General features: G+C 43.7%; 1 protein-coding gene across 2 annotated transcripts; it reads right to left on the bottom strand.

Moving 5' to 3' along the window:
• Window positions 1-64: 64 nt before the first annotated feature.
• On the bottom strand, window positions 65-19,170 carry slc7a10b (solute carrier family 7 member 10b). Of its 2 annotated transcripts, XM_004572662.3 has the most exons (11): window positions 18,936-19,150; window positions 14,029-14,233; window positions 13,239-13,390; window positions 8,680-8,805; window positions 8,440-8,593; window positions 6,562-6,685; window positions 5,756-5,859; window positions 5,580-5,676; window positions 4,629-4,778; window positions 4,348-4,525; window positions 65-4,269 (listed from the first exon to the last, which is right to left on the bottom strand). In XM_004572662.3, the coding sequence occupies exons 1-11, from the start codon at window positions 19,075-19,077 to the stop codon at window positions 4,139-4,141; spliced, it is 1,563 nt and encodes a 520-aa protein (XP_004572719.1). In that variant the 5' UTR covers window positions 19,078-19,150; the 3' UTR covers window positions 65-4,138. The 2 variants fall into 2 exon arrangements, with proteins under 2 accessions (XP_004572719.1, XP_076743075.1); XM_076886960.1 differs by lacking the exon at window positions 14,029-14,233 and having other exon boundaries at window positions 18,936-19,170.
• Window positions 19,171-19,537: the final 367 nt, after the last annotated feature.

Raw genomic sequence — 19,537 nt, 5'->3', positions numbered from 1 at the left:
CAGCTGTGACGCATCCACAGCCGGCACAGCTCAGAGAGACAGACACCACCAGTGCAGGTCTGCCTCATTCTGCATTTATTTATAGTTATTTTCTCAAAGTGCAGTAACACACATCCAAGTTAACATCCAGTGTGATGATCCCACTGTAAACACCGAATGCTTTACAAGAAATTTACAACATGAAAATGTGTGTATCAATACGAGTGGAGACACCAGCTATAATTTGCAAAGTGAATACAGCTGGATTTTAGATTTTTTTTTATTGTTGTCTGAACAGAATTAGGCCCCTCTACTGATATACTTCATTCCCTCTTTTTAAGTCCACCCTCAAAACTCACCTGTTTAAAATAGCTTATGTTTAAACCTCTGCATGCTTTTAACTTTTATCTGTTACTCTTATTATTGTGTATATTGTGTATTTATTGTACAGTGTCCTTAGGTGTTCTGAAAGGCGCTATTTTTAAATAAAATGCATTATTATTATTATTATTATTATTATTATATAGCCAATCTGAAGTTGGGTCTATGGTAAAACCGCCCTCAGCATCCTCTCTCTGTGACTGCAACAAACATGCTCCTGATGACTTCCTGATTTAATCATTAGTTTCAAGTCTCATTCAATAAAAAATGATATTAATTTTGTAATTTCTAGTCCCTCTGTGACTTGCATTGATCTGTTGTGGCTCTTCATCATAACGGAGCGATACGGCGTCTGCATCACTGCAGAGGCTGCGTCAGTCTCTTGCTCTCCTCTTACTCAAGAACAGCACACAAGATACTGCAGCTTCTCATCAGCACAGAGCCCAGCCCTGCGTCTGGATAACAACCATGGCCTCTGACTTGGACGTGTGAATTCTCATCCCTGCTGCTTTACACTGCAAATTGCCATAACCTGAGGGATTAAAAATCATTTGGGATAACTATGACTCATTAAGTGCACAGTGTAGTGGATTATACTATATGGTGTAACAAAAAACACATGAATAAAAGGGCGCACATAGAAATGTTAAGGCTTCCTCGTACTGTTATTGTCCAACAGCACAGCTGCTTGAGAGCAAACACAGAAAAACACACAGTCATAAAAAGAAAGTACACTCTCTTTTAATTTTAGGGTAGACATCATAAAAACTCAGCTGGTCCTTAGAAGGTTTTAAAATTAGGTCAGCTTCAGATGAACAGTATTACACATCACACTGTGTCAGTATTTACTGAACAAATGAGGCCAAAACACAGAAGCAGTGTGTGAAAAAGTCCATCCTCACTGCTTCCATAGGAATTAAAAGGTGAGTTAATCAGATGCACCTGAGTAGATGATCCTCAGCCGGTGTAAGCAGCTCTATAAAAGCTGAAGTTGTGGCAGTTTGCTGGTTTGGAGGTGAAAACCCCCCCATCAAGATCTCCATCTCTGGCTCTACAGGCTTCAGTAGAGTCAGGGACAGCATCACAGCATGGCTCAGGTTTATGAAGCTGAAATCGAACAAACCTCGAGGCAATGTCCTTTGGACAGGTGGAGATATCTCTCCATAATTTACAAAACTGAACACCCCATAGCAGCTGTCAGCATGGTGGTGGAGGGATGATGATCTGATTAGACCACAAACTTCTCTGTATACCAAAGTATTCTAGAGTCAGTGTGAGGCCGGGTGTCCCACAGCTGAAGCTTGGACCAAACTGGGTCTTCAGCAGGACGATGATCCAAGCACAGCAGCAGAACGGCTGAAGAAGAAAAGCATCGAGCTGCTGCAACGTTTCAAAGTCCAGTCCTCAAAGAGCTTAATGCTGCAGACCTCAATGAGGCAAAGAAACCAAAACTCCTCCACAGTGATGTGAGAGACTGATAAGTCACACAGGAAATCATCACTGCAACTTATTACTGCTAAAGGAGCTTCTCGAAGCTGCTGAATGCATGAGGCCCGTTTCTGCATGCTGCCTCGTGCTGCTGACACAGTGTAATATGTTTAGAACCTGCTAAAGACCAGATGATTTTTTATGTCCTAATCCAGAAAACCTTAGAACTGAAAGAGGGTCTTGTTCACAGTTTCTCAGAATAACACGTTGCATAATCAGAAACTGCACAGAGCAGGAAATTGAAGAAAGATGGTTTTGTACTGTTAGCAAAGGTGAGAAGCTTTGCTAACAGTACAGCTCCAACCTGACCAGCAGATGTGACTGCAAGAAGGGCCAATTCTGTCTCAGTAACATCCTGCATTAGCAACACTTTACATGCACAACATAAAGTGCCACAGCGTGTTAGACTGCTGTGGATTACACAAATCCTATGTCTGAATGCACTCACGGTCACAGCATCATGTGATCCATCCATGAGAGCAGCAGGTAACGTGAGCACAACTAGTTTGTTAGCAACATTTTTTAAGCTTGAGTTTGCCCTCGGTCTTTTGGATGTGCCAGTGCTTTGTGCTCCGTCTGGTTTATTTACAGCAGGTTTCTTTTTATAGTGACACAGAAACAGTCAACAGGACACCAAAGTAATTCTCAGACAATCTATGCAACAAACAAAGCAAAAAGGCACTCACAAATATATTAAAATCTCTAACAGTGAATCAGTTAATACACCACATTTTATACACATTTCACCAAATAAAGAGCTTTTCACACCAAGTCTGAAATTTTCACCAAACACCTGCTCTGACGTCTTGCACACAGTCTGTAATGTCATCCTTTCCTAACGTTACTTTTCTATTTATTTAAATAGTAAAATCTGTAACTCATTCTGATTAACACGTAACAGTTTGGGGGCTGATGTGGTGGTTTAACGTTTGTCTTACACACACAAGCTCCCTGGTTCAAGACCAGGAGGAGGAGCTACAAACCTACAGGGTTAAGATTATACCAATCCCAAACCTGGATTAAATGGGGGGGGGGCTGCAGTTTCACCAAATGGAAATATGCAGCTCCATCTGCTGTGGTGGCTCCTTGGGACAACGACAAGGTGTTATTATTAATGTTGCAGCTCCATATTTACATTCAAGGACTCTTCTAGAGGAAAATAATCCTTTATTTTATGCTCGGCCTTGGTGAAGCCCCACATTTCGTTCACTGTCTGAAACAAGACAGTAACTTTTTTCTGATTGGCTGCCCCAAATAGAAGGTTTGAACAGAAAGTGGGTGAAGTTTAGGTCTAATCAGGCCACATTAGGAATATCTGTGCTTGCTGACATCATACAGAGCCATGTGTGTGCCATTCCCAAATTTCCCATATTTCATATGAACTTCCAGCACAGCAGATGTATGACTACAAATAAGGAAAAGCAGAATCAGTCCACTTTACTAGAGCAGCAAGGAAAAAAAATCTCTCCCAGGACTCAAACTGTGAGCAGCGAAATGATTAATGCCAACGCCTCCTGCCTCCAAATGTGGATCATTTTCCCCATTTAAACATGTAAAATCTTCATTTTTAATGCATGGGAACTAATCAGCAGATAGTAGATTGGTCTGAAGAAAAATTTTGCTCAGGCAAATGAAAACGAATGGGGCAAATATCCAAGAAGACAGACAAAAAAAACAAAATTTATCACAACAGCTATCTTTGACTTCAGCCTAGGTTCTAAATCTAGCCAAATCTAAAGCATCTAGCCTGCTGTTCCAGTATCACTTCTTTATTGGTGCATCTTAAAAGAGCCCCGTGACACACTGGTGGCATGGATGGATCTGAAAATGAGAAAGGAGTTGGCTGTTTTTAGTGACTTTAACAAACAATGTGCAAGTTTTTTTTGCAGTTTTCCAACTGTAGGAAAAACTTGGTGTGAAAAGACCTGAAGGCACAATAAAATACCAGCAACATTCAGAGAGAGTCACTGTTCTGTCGTGTTACCAAAGGAGGAACAGATGGTTCCAAAGTGGAAATAAAAAGTCCGTCCACGGCGTGAAACTGTTGGCATTAGGATGGTGTACTTGAAGACTTAGTATAAAAGTAGATGGAGAGAAAAAACTGTACGCAGCCCACACAGAACAGCGGGCATTCCACTCAACTTTAGAAAAACAAAAATCAGAGTCTCAAAGGTTCAAAAATCAGACAGAGCTCCCATGACTGGAACAGGGTCTGGACTTGTTTGATGATCAGTAAAAACAGGATAAAAAAAACAAAACCAGAAGATCTTTTTGTTTCCAGATAAGAGTTTTAAGAATTGACAGACACGCTTCCCCTGCCTGATGAGCGGTCAGTCCACTCTGGAGGACTGGCGAGCTCGATGGGGTCGAGCTGAGGAAAGACCACAAAACACAACCTCTGGCCCACATGTGTCGCCCTCTCTGCAGAAAGATAAAATCACAAGTTGTATTAAAACAAGTCAAATTAAACCCTACAAAGTAATTTCTTTAGAAACTCACCAATGAAGTTATAGATACACTTTGGTTTCTCTTTCCAATGCACACCCAGGAAGTAGACAGGTACACCCGTAAGCATGATGACTAGTCCAACACCGCAAACCACTGGCTCAGAGTAAAGACTGAATCCCAGCAGCACTGCCCAGAACATCAAGTAGCACACAGGAACCAGCAGGTTCACCTGTAGAAGACAGCAAGTACATGATGGGAAGTCAGTGAAACCTGACGAGTTGCAGATATGAACAGTTAACAGGTAACAGATGGTAGAAGCCTGCTGGGTTCACCTTGATGGGTCGGTACAAGTTGGGTTTCTTCCAGCGGTAGTACAGCAGGCCTGCGATGGTAACACCGTATGACAGGTAGTTGATGAAGGAGACGTAGTTGATCAGATTGTGTGTCTCTCCAATGCAGAGTATGATGATGGTGGCTGTGCACTGTAACACAAGGTTAGACGTGACTGCGTGAACATGACTGAAGAAGAGTTTTTGAAAGTTTTTCCCACATGCAGACTTTGGTTGGACGGGCCACTTTGGTAACACCCAGCAAAGTCAATCTGGTGACCAACTTTAACATTTTAAGTCTATATTTGCTGTATGTCCACTTAAACCAGGATGTGGCTTTATTCTGAGAGTTATAAGAAAAACAAAAAATCAGAAAAATAATAAGAAAAATTTGATCGTTTTCTTTTTGTTTACCTTTGTTTAGCTATTGTAACAGGTTCTCTTGCCATCTATGGACACTTGTTTTAGAAACCATGCCAAGTTGCCAAGTTTTATCACAACACTGTGCCTCCCCAATTCAGCTCCTTTTGTCCCGGACAAACCCCCAAACTGGTTAAAGAAGGGAGTCCACACAAGCAGTTTGTTTAAATTTTAAAAAAAAGGTTTTAAAAACCTTTGGTACCAAAATTGGTCACTCTCCTGCAGACTGACACATCTGTTTGTGAAAATCTATTTAACCGTAGCTGTAGGTTCTGGAGGAAAAGAAAATGATTATTTTTTTTAAAATATGCAAACACTTTTTGACTTTGTTTGATTTTTTAAAAGCTACAAATCTGATACGCTGATAGCGCTGGGTTCAGGGTTAGAGGTAATGGGACTTAAAGCTCACAGAGTTAGGGAGAAATTTTATAAAAATACTTAAAAACAGCACTGTGCAGTTAAAAACAATTAAAATACTGTTTATGTGTAGAAAGCACTGAAACTGAGACTTCTGTAATATCAATGTGTACATACGCAGACGAGCAGGGCTGGGATGGGCGTACATTTCTTATAGTGGATCATGGCCAGCAGGCTGGGGAGGTGACCTTCTCTAGCTCCCGAGAAGCACAACCTGTTGATAGGAAAACCAGCCCGAACTTAGCAGCTGCTTCATTATTCAAAACCACAGAAAAACAGGAAGTCCGGCTCACCTGGAAGACGTGAACAGGTAGCCGTTGATTCCTCCAAAGGTAGACAGAGCCACAGAGATCGGCATGATGACGGAGAACATTCCCAGCAGCTTCTCACCAAACGTCTGGAGAGCAGAACAACAGAAAGATTGACCAACACGTTCAGACCACAGCGGTGTTCTTTTAATCTGTTCCCGCAGACTCTGATTGGCTGAGCTAAGCTGAAATAGATTGCCTCACTTTTAAGCACACTGGAACAACGGGACAGGTACCCATGAGTCTGATTTAGTCAGAATCAACCAAACTTTCTTTTTCATCAGAACGTTGGGATATGAAGACACTTTTTGTTGAGTTTTATTTTCTTGACTTTGAGTCCTCTCCATAACCAAAGCTTAACACTGATTGGTTACTGATTGCATGTATACGTGTAAAGGTTTTACAATGTGTTGTGGGAGGGTTTTCAGTCTGTGTGTGCATATTTGACTACTTTGTCAATCCCAGATGTTAATGTATTTTATAGGGTATTTAGTATGTGGTGCTCTCTCCAACACTGGGGGATATAACTCAGCTGCATAACCAGCACAACATGTCAGAGGAAAAATGTGTAAATTTAGCTGTGGGAGGGCCTACCCCTTTAATAGTGGTTAACTTTACCTGGTTCATCAGGCTATGTCTCCAAATGCAGGCTTTGTCTGTCTTTGTGTTACACATGACTGCTCCCTTTCTACCTTTCCCCTCGAAACACAATTTAAAAAGCAGTTTGGTTGCATGAACACGTCATTTTCAGCAGAGTTGGACATCGAGACCATGATTTCCATGTTACTCACTACAGCCACAGCATTGGATGACAGCAGCTCCTCAGGCGACATGGAGGAGAAGTAGGCGATGTTGGTGAGCGTGTACACAAAGGTCACCAATGGGATGGAGATGTAGATGGCACGAGGTAGATTCCTGACCGAGGCCACGCACCATGCACAAACGACACAGTCCAAACCAAAACATTTACAACCACATGTGAAGTTGAGGGATGAGCTTTTCAAGCAGGAAGGTCTGGTGGTCAGCTCACTGAAACGAGTGAGCTGACCACCAGACAGCAGACTCCTTTCAAAGTGGAAATATTCGGCTTATTTCCCGTCATATATGGCACGTCCCTGTGGTGCATGTTCAGAATACTTTAATTATCCCCAAGGAAATTATGTGGTTGCTCCAAGACATTAACAGTAACAGACTTAACTAATTAAATAATGCAATACTTTACAAAGTTTACAGATTTAAGAAAAAGCACTAATATATTTTAACTCTAACCTGTGAAACTTTTACTGTAGAGCATGAAATTAAAGTTTTAGATCAATGTCTGCACAGGAAGTCCCTGTGAGACAGAATCTCAGGCTTCACAGTTTTTTTTTACTCCTAGCTCTGTATGATGTCACGGACAGGGCATGTCCCTAATTTGATCATCTCAGGCAAAAAGAGCCCCACCCACTTCTCTTCCAATTTTCCATCAACCGATCAGAAGAAAGTTGATTTAAAAGGGGAGGAGCTAAACATCTCGTTTCAGACAGAGGATGAGCTGAGGGTCTGCAACACAGCCCAGTATGAGACAGAGGAGGATTATTTTGAACTGTGACTCATGCAAAGCTCCTCTAGCAGAGTCCAAGAATGAAAACATGGAAATGAGCAGAAAGGATCCACTTTAAAGGAAGTTGCATATATTTATATTTTACTCACATATTTGGTAACACGTCATAATAACCATCAGTGATAAATGGCAACCTGACAGTTAACTAAACTGTAGTACTGTTCCAAGCAGTGGAAAAATCATAAAATAATAAATAGTTAAATAATTATTTTACATGAAAACTGCTGCGGCATCACAGGCCTTCAGCATCGGTCCTGTGTGTAATACATGACTTTTTTAAGTAACTCCAACAGTGAAGAGCCGAGGGGCAGACAAAAGGAAACAGAAGTCCCTCTGACTCATCAATGTACACCAGCTGTATGGTTTCCGATCCATTTACCTATTACTGAACATAAAAGTTAATTAACTAGAAATTTTCCATTTATTAACCCTGTCAGGTCTCAGTCATCATCAGCAATGACCTTAAGCCTCATTCTTTCCTACTAGATGTCATTTTTCTGTTGTTCTTGTGTGTCTTAGCAAACAGAAAGCAATAAATAAAGAAATAAAGAAAAGCGTGAACCTGTAAGCCTCACAGCCGGTTTTTATAAAGTGTTACCACGTCTTATTTAACACGGTCGTGGTGAATAAAAACGGAGAAATAACGAGGATCATGGAGCATCACTCTGCTGAAAAAAGAAAGTTGTAGCAGCCAAAAACAAACATTAAAGGAAGTGTTAGACATCATTTGGTTTGATTGACAGAGGATTACAAAAGTGCAAGATTAGTTTTCAGATTATATTTTGGTCTCAGCAGTTGTTGATTAATCTGCAGAACAAAAAAAAATTGCAGCACATTAACAATCTCATTTGCTAAGTAGGACCTTTTGATGAGTTGGTGGTGATCTGGTTACTGTAAGCAGGCTAGTTTCTCACTTTCCAGTCTCCTTGATTTTCCTTGATGTCTGACGTTTCCTTTAAAGTTTCATTTGGATGAAGTTCTCGTGTTTGGGCACTTACATATCTTCAGAACATTCCCAATAATTTGTGAAAGCAAAACCACGGTGATGAGAAGTGTGAATATTCACCGTCTGGGTTCGACCACCTCCTCTGTCACGTAGTTGAGGAAGTTCCAGCCGCTGAAGGCGAAGGACGCCTGCAGGAAGGCGAGCGCGATCTGCCCAACCGACGGCGTCCTCTCCAGAGAGAAGGCCACCTGAGGCGTCAGCGCCTCGTAGTTTCCTGGTGGTTACATGAGACATCAGAGCTTTTAGCTTTACCTCAGGAAGTGGAAAAGCGTCAGATCTGTTGAGGGCTGGCAGATTTACCATTGAAGATCTGGACCAGACCAACTACAATGATGAGGCCCAACGCCATCAGCTTCCCCACCGTGAAGACGTCCTGGATCCTGGTGGCCATGCGGACGCTGGAGCAGTTCACCCAGGTCAGCAGCACTGAGGCGAGCACAGAACCTCGTTAACGACACACTCGGGAGGACAGAGAGTGCTCAGAACATCTCTACAGTTTAAAGGTCAAACTTGGCACGTCTCCATTAAAGATCAAAAACTATCAGCTGATTCTGAGGGGGGTTTATTACTGCAGAAAGCTCTCCTCAGGAAATGAATGCTTAGGATTTGTTATTTTCTTTCTGCACAGCTAAATAACCTCCACACATTAATGAAACTTTTAAATGAACCACCAATAAGCAGTAACGTGTCTCTAAGCTCAATCCTTCTGGGCTCAGGTGCTCCTGTTCACAGCTGCATGCTGGAGGTCACCGCTCTGTGGAGCCACATCTGGGCTGAGAGTTAAAAAATAATGATGGAAAAAAGTTTAAAATTTAAGCCCTCCTTCACATTTCCCAAAGCCCTATGGTGGGCCCTCGGGGCTTATGTTTGACAGCCCTGATTGGGGGGAAGGACAACTCTGATTTCTTTGAGAGTCAAGGAAAAGGCTATGGAAGTCAATCCAGACAGAAACATCTGGAGTGGAACCTCTAAGCTGCTAGCGATGGCCTATCCTCAAGGCAAGGAGGAAAGGCCTCCTGGAGTAAGACCTGTCTGGGTAAGAGGACAACACAGGTTTGGATCACCAGTCCCCGTCTGACTGGGACTGAGCTGGACATCACTGGAGACTGACCAAAGGTTGCTGGTCTGGACTGAGATCAACACGTAAAGCCGGTGGAGTGCTCCTTTAATAAGATCAGCAGCAGTATCTGGTCTCCATCAGGCGGTCCCAGTGCGGGTACTCTCACCGGCAGTGGGCGGCAGCAGCCGGTTACCCTGGGAGGCAGGAATGTGGGAAAAGGCCGAGTGAGAGAGGGCGTGATTGTTTCACCTCGTCTATCACTGTCAGCGGCTTTCCCCTGCTCGCTCTCATGGTGGCCTCGCTCTCCGGCACAAAGGCAGGCTGTCAGCCACACAAAACAAACCACTTCCGTTGCGAAGGGCGAACAAAACCGTCTGGGTGCCCCTCGGCCACCCTCCGAGGAGGCCGGATCGAGCTCACGTTTCAGGATCCCGTTCCAAGAACGAGTGTGAAGGAGGGCGTCAGGAGTCCAGCTGTCTCTCTTCAGATTCCAGCTCAGACATTATTTACTCATTGATCAGGCATTTGCAGCCAGTTACAAGACATCAACCAATTAGGCAGCCCGAGGGGTCGTGACCTCTGCTCGGGCTGTCCTCACTGACTGTCCTTAAACGTCTAATGACACTCGCTGTCTTTGAATCAATTCTTGATAAAAACAGCTGAATTTTTCGAGTCACACCCTGCTTTTAAGATTTTTTCTCAGATCTAAGAGTTTTTATTTTACCCCACTGGATTAGTGAACTTGCAGAGTTTTTATAGCCAGCCTTTCCAGTCACTCCATAGTGTAGTAGCTTACACATTTACCTAACAAGCCAAGGCCATCAGTCCAAACCCAGGAGGAGACAGTCCCCTCACGGACAACTTCACAGTGAAAGGAGTGGGACCAAAGAGTTAGCTTATGTCCTCCATGTTAATGTGTCTAACAGCTTAATTCAGTGCTGACAAGCAGTAACTGTTTGAGACATTCAGACAGTCTTTGCAAAGGTCCAGGTAACATGGAAATGACCCTGTACTGACAGTTTACAGCCATCTATTAGATTCCTGTTGTTATGTGCTGGAGTACAAATGTATATAAAAACTGGCAAGTGTTAAAAGAGCTGCACTTCCTCTGATGTCCAAAGTTCAAACTACAGCAGAAAAACAAATGTTTGCAGCTGATACAAACACAGTTTTGCTCTCTATAGACAGACTTCGCTCAGCTAACTGGAGCGTCTGTGCTGTTGTCACATAAAACACACACGGTGACCAAAATTTCAGCACTGAGGTTTCATGACTGGACCTCCCAAAACCAATCACGTGTGACTTTAATGCACTTTTATACAGAGTTTATAAATACATGAAACTGCCATGATTTGAACTGTGTAACAGAAATGCTGGACAGCCGTGAGAGGGCAGAAAATCTGCAGAGCCGAAGAGCAGAGAAAGCAGCCGGGTCACTTTTCTCGCCGTCTTTCTTCTCGTTCTTTACACAGAGCTCACTTCATGTGTGAACAACTGAGTTTAACAGCATGAAAGCCTTCGACGAGGGTTTGTTCAAAAGTGTGTGCCATTATGCTCATTTCTACCATTCACTGCACTTTGTCGCTCTCTATGAAGGCAGACTTTTGACTCTGCTTTGGAGTGTAGCCTTTCAGAGCAGCTATAAACACTCAGCTTTGTGCAAACTGTTTGCTTTCAAGCAGAATGTGAAACAAACATCCCTCTGCTGCTGCTTCTTCAGTTCATTCACACCCTGAGCACCAAACCGCTCTATAGAAACTGTAAACTGCCACACACATGATGCTGAATAATGGACACACTGACAGACAAAACATGGATAATCTTTGATTCGGAGGGTTTAAATGATTTTAGCTCATCTCATCTCCTGGTCCTGCTCTTCTTCCTCCTCCAGGATTCCAATGCATTTTTTATTAGAAGCATTTTAACACACTTTACTCTCCTCCGACATTCAAGTAATGCTGCATCACTGCTCTCTGGAGCACAGAGGGAAGATGAGCACACAACGAGCAGCACGGCAGACTCGCAAGCCGCAATCTGCAGCTCCATGACGTAATTCTCCACGCTGCATCACACCGAACATGTGATTTTTTTTATTAAAGGCTTTTTTTACACAGAATTTCTGCCTTATTCATTCTTCCCGTTGGCCACTCCAGACAAAATCCCCCAAATCTGGAAACACATTCAAGCTCTGTTAAAAAGAGCAACCAGTATGTTTCTGATCAGCACAACTGTTTCTAAAGATGAATGCTGAGCAGCAGTATCATGGGACACAGCTGAGGTCAGAGGTTTCCATCCACTCGTCACAGGCTTGAACCTCACAGTCATTTTGGGCTTTTAATGATTTCTTTGAGCGGTTCTTCTTCCAGCATGGACAGTTTTAAAAAACTTAAAAACAGGATCTGGGTGCTCAAGTCTGAATTGATTTTGATGTTTACGTGCACATGCTGAAAGCTTGTGATAAATGATGTTGGAGGTTCTACAATGTCTTTAAACTTGGCCGAGGCCTGTTAGCTTCTCATTAGGGATCATGGTTAATTACGACTGACAGATTCTCTCTGCAGCATAAAAAGGATTTGTTTGACAGCATTCACTGGATTGACCAATACTGGGAACAATGGGAAAGTCCAGCCATCTCAGTGAAGATCTGAAAAGCAGAACTGCAGATTTACACAAGTTGGGAAAGTCTCTCTGAGCCGTTTCTGAGCAAGGATCCAAGATCACACAAGTACAAGTTACTCAGATCTGTCCCCACTGAGGTCTGGGAGACACCCAGACTGTCCCCCTCAGATGACAGGAAACTGTTAGGATGTTCAGGAACTACCCGGGCCATTATTATGTTATGTTCAGGAACATAGCCTGCCATTGGACTAGAATCTGCTGGAACACCAGTGTCACTTCCACAGTGAAGCCAGTCTCACATCTCCATGGACCAAGAAAGAAGCTCCTGCTCCAAAATCAACGAGCTCAACTGAAATCTGCCCACGTGGACGAGCCAAACGGCGTCTGGAGAAAAGTTTGATGGTCAGACGAGACAAAGATGGAGCTGATTGGAGGAGCAAAGGTGAGGCTTTCAACCCTGAGAACACTGCAGCTGTGACGCATGGCGGTGGCAGCATCACGCTCTGGGCTGTTTCACTGCCAGTGGTTCTGGTACATTAGACAAAGTGGATGGAATAAAGAAGGAGGACTACCTCCACAATCTTCAACTTCTCCAACCAACAGCTACATGGGTGAAACTTGGACACAGTCTTGGGTTCCAACAGGACAATGATCCCAAACACTGCATTTGGATAAACCAAGTTAGCATTAAGCTTATGGAATGGGCCTCCCAAAGCCTCGACCTCAACGCTGCTGAACATTTGTGATATAAGCTTAACAGTTGAGTCTGTGACAGGAAACCAAACAATATACATGAACTCTACTGACTTTTCCAAGAAGAATTATACCAGAAGCCTGTTGATGGGTACCAAAAGGATCTTGGTTGAGGTACAACAAATATTAATGCAGGTGAATGTATATTCTGATACGCCACGAAAATCTGCCATTTGAATCAAACAATCTAAAGGCACCTTTTAGAAAAAGTTTCTGGGACAACGAATTTGGTTGGAAATGTGTTTCATCACTACAGCGTCCGAGGTGTTGCCTGTTATATACATCCCGATTCGTACTGCATCTCCTGTGGGCCTGAAGGATCGACCTTATAGGTTTTCCACAGAAGACAAAACAATGAAGCAATTCTTCTGACTTGATGAACTGGCCTCACACTGATCAAAGTGTGTTTGATAAAGTTATCACTCACAGAGACAGGTGGCAGACAGCATCCGTGTCGCCATGTACGGTGGAACGCAGTTTGGGAAGACCGGCTGCAGTATGTAGCTGGAGAAGGTAAGCGCGATGACGGCCAGCGTGGTCGGATACATGATGAGGACGGCGCTCCACAACAGGAGGAATCTGGAAGAGAGAAGGAGCTTCAGTGACAAACACAGATTCAGAAACTCTCCATAACTCAGCAGGACAGCAAAACACGAGGCAAAGCCCTCGCCGTGGATTTCACTGGTGAATATAAAAAAGACCACGTCCAGTGTAAGTACAGCTAAAGAACCTCTAGACTTCTGGAGTCTTCATGGCACTCGTAAGACAGTCTAGAATAACCGGGCGAAGTGTCGTAACTAGAAAAATTTACATGAACAACAACTCAGAAAGTTTTTGGTACACAACCTGCCTGTATGACGGCAGAACGTAAATGTTTGGTTGATGTAAGAACCTGCTGGTTAGCTGTGCTAATTCACGTCTTCCATATCTGTCTCCATGTGTAGTATGAAGCTACACCCTTTACCTGTCCATGTAGACTGACCTACATTGGTCAAGAAAGTTATTTACTGGCATTAACCCTGATAAAAAGTCATATTTCTTTATTGTACAGTACTGTGGCAAAGAGTTTGCTCCTTTTCTCTTTTATGTTATTTCCACATTTGAACTTAAAAGCACTTATAGCGGTCTCAGGTTAGTCTCAGGCCCCTGACATTTAGATTTCCATCATCCTAATCCTAATTCAGTGAAGAGTACTGGACACACAAAGGGTCACTCACCCCGTCAGACCTCCAAATATCTCTGTGACGTAGGAGTAGTCGCCTCCAGATTTGGGAATGGTGACGCCCAGTTCAGCATAGCAGAGGGAGCCCAACGCAGCGATGCAGCCTCCCAGCACCCAGACCACTAAAGCCACTCCCACCGAGCCCGAGTGCTCCAGGACACCCTTAGGAGAGATGAAGATCCCGGAGCCGATGATGTTCCCTATCAGACACATTTAACAGGAGTCGAGATCTTTAATATCTTGTATGTTGAATAACCCAGGTCACATGAGGTATGTGTCACTTTGGGGTGCTTTGTTGGTGAGCTGTTATGGTTGCCATGGTTGCCATTAGTTTTTAATCATTCCTTGTGTTTTCTTACTTCTCATGCCTTTTTTCTTGTCCTGTCTATGTCATGTTTCATGTTAGTCTCCTGGTTACTTCCTGGTTTACTTTGTTAGTTTTTTCCTGGTTTTGTTAGGCCTGTGATAGATGGGTGACCTGTCCGGTGTGTGAGCCCTCCCACCTTGCCCTGGGACACCTGAATTTGATAACCAGAAGATGGATGGATGGATAATGTCTCATATTGTCAAACGCCTCAACTCCTCTCTCTTCATCTTTATTTTTGTTGTTGTTGTTTTGGGCCGGGGACACATTGTACATTCATTTGTATTCATGTATTCTGGTGACACAAACATGAGGATCAGGGGTTAGTGTGCCTGTCTGCAAGTCAGGTAGAAGTCAGAATTGATTTTGCAGGGGACGCCCAAAGCATCAGCTCTAAGGAAGGATGAAGAGCTTCAAGCTTTATGAGATACATTCAGGAGAATTTGGCTTTTGCTTGCTGTCAGTCCAGAAATCTGCCAAATACTAAAAAAGAGTAAATGAGACCCAGAAAACAATGCAAAGAATGAAGCTGGAGGTAGAGACCCCACAGGTCCTGATTGTTCTCTTATTGGTCACATAGCACCATCCTTCTTGCACGTGCTTCTCACATGTGACTTCTTTGTCAGAGAACATCCTGAACATTTCTACTGCTCCAAAGTCCAAACTGGTCCCCTCTGAGTTTATATAGAGGACATAAAGACACAAAGAGCTCCATAACAGAGTGAGTTAGAGAAGGACATAAAGGCCATAACACAGGATGGGAACAATTCCTCCTGCCCAGAGCCTCAGTATGCAGCGTGGAGTACCAGTAGATCCGACACATTCAGTCTACAGCACTACCAGTAGCGTGGCAGAAGGCAGCCAAGTGGCACACACAGCCATTACATAACCAGACATAAATTATCCACTCCAGTCTGCAGAGGTGGGAAGTGACCGACTCACCTTCTGCAGCAGCTCATTCCTGCAGCTTCCTCTCTGAAACATGTCAGCGTTGAAGGGATTAAAAGGTCAAGAAAAAAGATTTGAGTTTGTTTTAATCTACAGAAACATGACTTCAGATGCAGAGCTTCCTGCAGCGTGCAGAGCAGCCAGCTTGTTCCCTCCGTCTCTCTGTGAATGGAAAGGTGTTTCAGCATTCTGCACACAAAACCTTCCTCTTGTTCTGGAGGGAAAAAACATAAAGCCAAGTGTGGATGAGGTCCAGTTAGCCAAGACCTGCACCAACACCCACGGAGGCAGCAGGTTAGCAGCCTGGGTTCAATGCCTTGGAGCACTCCATTTACTCGATAATAAAACCACTGTAGGTCGGCCGTAACAGCTGGAATCCTCATTACACACCGGAAAACTGAACTGATCACTTGTGGTGAAAAAGAAATGAAAGACAGCTGCTTTAAACCACAGAAATGTTTCGTTGTGTGCAGAGTGTCGGCCTATCACAGCAGCTTGTTTAAGCCTATAAAACACATTTTAGTTACTCATTGTGTTTTTACCCTGAGGTGAAACCATGTGAGCTTCTTGGATAATAACATGGATGAGCTCGGTGAACTGAGAGACTCATCATGAGTGTAGTTTGATGTGTTTGATGGAGACATGGCTGCACTCACACCTCACAGACACAGTGTGGGTACCAGGCCTTTGGAGGTTTTGGGTGGACAGGGACGTTAATCCAAGCGGTAAGAAGGAGCTGAGGAACTGGAATAACAGCATGAACCCGGACACGTGACCATGAAGGAACATTGAGGAGACTGTTGTTGTGATTTGGCGTTGTATATAAAAATATAAAATAAAAATCGATTTGAACGTTACTGCTGCTCGGATGTTAAACCTCCGGCTAATGCATCCATATTGTTTGATGAGGGAATTTCCCCCCATCACTGCTTAGATTCCTCCATCAGCTGATGCAGAGACCATCCACACGACTGTGGTGAACAGCTAGACATACATCTGAATACTTCCTCTAACATCTGTTTCTGCTGCCACAAGGACAGATGAGGAAAATCTTTCCCTGCATCATAAAGATCCTTGTTACAGTTTTTTCTTGGTGAGTTGTTAAAGATTTATTTCATTTCTATTAAATTCTGCTCCTTCTTTTGTGGAGTTTTTACCTTGTTGAGCTATTTTATTTTATTTAAGCTATACTGTTAGAAGGCATTTTGTGCCTGCTAGTAGACCACAAGGTTAAAATAACCCATCGTGATAACTTAGAGTAACTCTGGTAAGACAGCAAATAGAAAAGGAGACTTTCAGGGCTGTGAATGACTCCAGATCTGATTCTTGTCTTTCTTCCTTGGTCAGATCATCTGCCACCATAGTTTGTGCTTACATTCCTATGCTGATGATACACCTCTTTATCTCAGTACCTAACCCTCCACTCAGCTCCTCCCACAATCACTTGAAACTGTCTGCATGAAATCAAAACACGGATGTCATCTAACCTACTCAAACTCAACAGAAATAAAACACAGCTCTTGGTTGTGAGCCCCAGAGTCCGACTCCAGCAGACTAAAAATCTTCTCATTGACATGAACCCCGAGGTTTGCAATCTGGGTGTTGTTCTGGACGCTACGCTCATCATATCTGTCACCACAGCAGCTTTTTTACACCTTTCGATTTTGGCCATTACTCATTGATTCTGTAGCAGACTCTCCTCCGTGCCTCTGTCTCCACCTCGATTATTACAATGAAGTTCTGTTAGTGATTTCCAGCTCCAGTATGTCCAGAACTTCTAACTCACGCTGACCTCTGGGAACATATCATCCCCACCTACAAAGCTCCACTAGCAAATCCGTTAATGCTCTGGCCCCTCATTACCTACTAGGGAAAACCTGCTACTCCATGCTGCTAAGCCGTGGGCCTACTTTCTGTCCCTCACAAGAGAAAGGTCATTTATCCCCATACATCCTAAATGACGTTAATGGGAGTGTAAAATATGGCACAGGTATGTATGGTTGGGTTTATGCACAAAAACAAAATCAGTCTGTTGGTTTGAAAACGGAAAAAAACAACAAAATCCTGTGTTAAAGTCCAAAGTTCTGCCGACATATACACCAACCACAGCCTCCTCCCTGCATTGATCCACTTCACTGTTTTGCTCCTCTGTGCTATCTAAAGCCACCACGGCGGTCCTCTTGAACCTGGCTCCAGCAGTGAGTCCGTCCCCACAGACTCTCATGTAAAAACTTCACATTTTACAGCACATTTACAGTGATTTTATGTTGTTTTACATTTGACATGTAAAATCACAATTTATTTATGTAGATTTAATGATATTCTAAAATATCATTAAAAGCACACTGTAAAATACTTTTATATTACTTTTTTTTTTTTTACAGTGCAGAAATAAACATGTTTGCAGCCAAGAGACTCTCCAGAGAGGCCTGGGTCTGCTCTGGAACTCGTTTCAGAAGCACCTCACCAGGAGGCCTCCAGGTCTGATTATTGAGGGGGCCATAACCCTCCTAACCCCCTGGAAATTACGCCCCTGGAACCACCACAACTGGTTTCTTTCAGCGTGGGCAGTTCCTCGCTCTTCGTCCCTAAAGGAGAGCCCAGAAACCCTGGAGAGGAGGCTCATTTCCATTGCTCGTATCTGTGATGTCATTCTCACAGTCCCCACTCAGAGTTTGTGGTGTAGACGTAGGTAAGAATGCAGATCGACAGCTTTGCTTTCAGACTACGCTCTCATCATCACAGCACACCGTCAATGATCTTGAGGCCACCATAGTGCGCAGCATCCACTTCTTGGCTGTGTCCAACATTCTGTGGATAAAACCTTTGTACAGAAACTTCAGGCTGTAAACAAGTTTATTTCTCTGCGTGTAAAGCTGGACAGTTTAACATGAGAGTATCTGCCTCAAGTGGACATTAGAGGAACTGCACTTTTTGGCACTTCAGCACCAGGCTCAGTCCCTGAAGGATTCTGTCCGCCAGTGCTGAAGGAAACCTACAGCCATGTATGAGGCTCAGTACAATATAAAAGTTCCTCCTTGTGTCTGTGTGCCAAGCAGAAAAACACAGTTTATATATTTTTTAAAAAGTACTCATTTAGCTTAGATAAACTCTTTTTTGTGCACCACAAGCAGTTTGGGTGCTGATTGGCTCACTGCAAACATGCCCAGCATCAAACGGAGGAACAACAAGAGCCCGTTTGAAGCTGACAGTAGTTTTAAGTCAGACTTGAGCTCCTGCAGGCCTCCCCCCTCCATCCACCCTGGATGATGCTCCTCTTTAAAGCTCCCAGCTTCTCCTTCTGCTCCAGCAGACAATGATCTTCTGCTTCACCACAGCCTGCTCCTGGACTTCATGTATTTCAGCCACGTAAGCACTACAACTCAATTTGATGTGAACCCACAACAAATATGGACTCCCTCATTTTTCTACCCCCACAAGTTGTGAGTTTCCTGTGCAGCTTTCAGCTTATAATCAGCCACAGAGGAGCTGGTCCGTTTCAGCACAGCTCTGATAAAGAACGAGTTTCATGTAAAGTTCTGCTGCACTAAATCAAAAGAAGAAGGAATCTCCTTGTTTTTCAGCCTCACCTATGATGATGGTGCAGGCGCTCAGCAGCCCGATCTCCTTCTTCAGAGTCACTCTGTCGGGGATCTTCTTCTCCTCCTTCCTGCCGTGCGTCCCGGTGCCGTGCGGCCGGGAGCAGATGCTGCCGCTGTTCTGTCCATCCATGTCCGCCTACCCGGGTCCGGTCCGATCCTCCCAGTCCCAGTACTCCCAGTGCTCCTGTCCTCTCCTCACTCCGCATTCATGCAGACTGAATGGGCTGCGCTTGCGCAACAACCTGCCGCTGTCCAGGGTAGAATGTTAAATACCCAGGACTCACCAAGAGGCGTTCAAGGACACCGAGAGGAAAACGGCCCGAGCACTCTCACCTTCTCCCGGTCCTGCCGAAAGGGATTAGTGCAAGACGTTTAAGGACCAGAGTCTTCTTTTAGTCTAAGTGACGGAAAGAAACTCCCCTGTAAGGATTTAAAGACATTTCATATTTTCAAAAGTATTGTCATTAGCTCATTTGAAAATATATAGAAGAAAGATGAGGTAATATAAAGTTACAGATATTAATGTAGTCGAGTGTGCCAAATTTCAAAGTGTAACACACACCCCAACATATGCAGTCGGTGCATGTGTT

This window comes from Maylandia zebra, linkage group LG7 (genome assembly GCF_041146795.1).
Source record: "Maylandia zebra isolate NMK-2024a linkage group LG7, Mzebra_GT3a, whole genome shotgun sequence".
Lineage (NCBI taxonomy): Eukaryota > Metazoa > Chordata > Actinopteri > Cichliformes > Cichlidae > Maylandia > Maylandia zebra.
The sequence above is the reverse complement of the archived record's forward strand: the minus strand, read 5'-3'. Positions and strand labels throughout refer to the sequence as shown.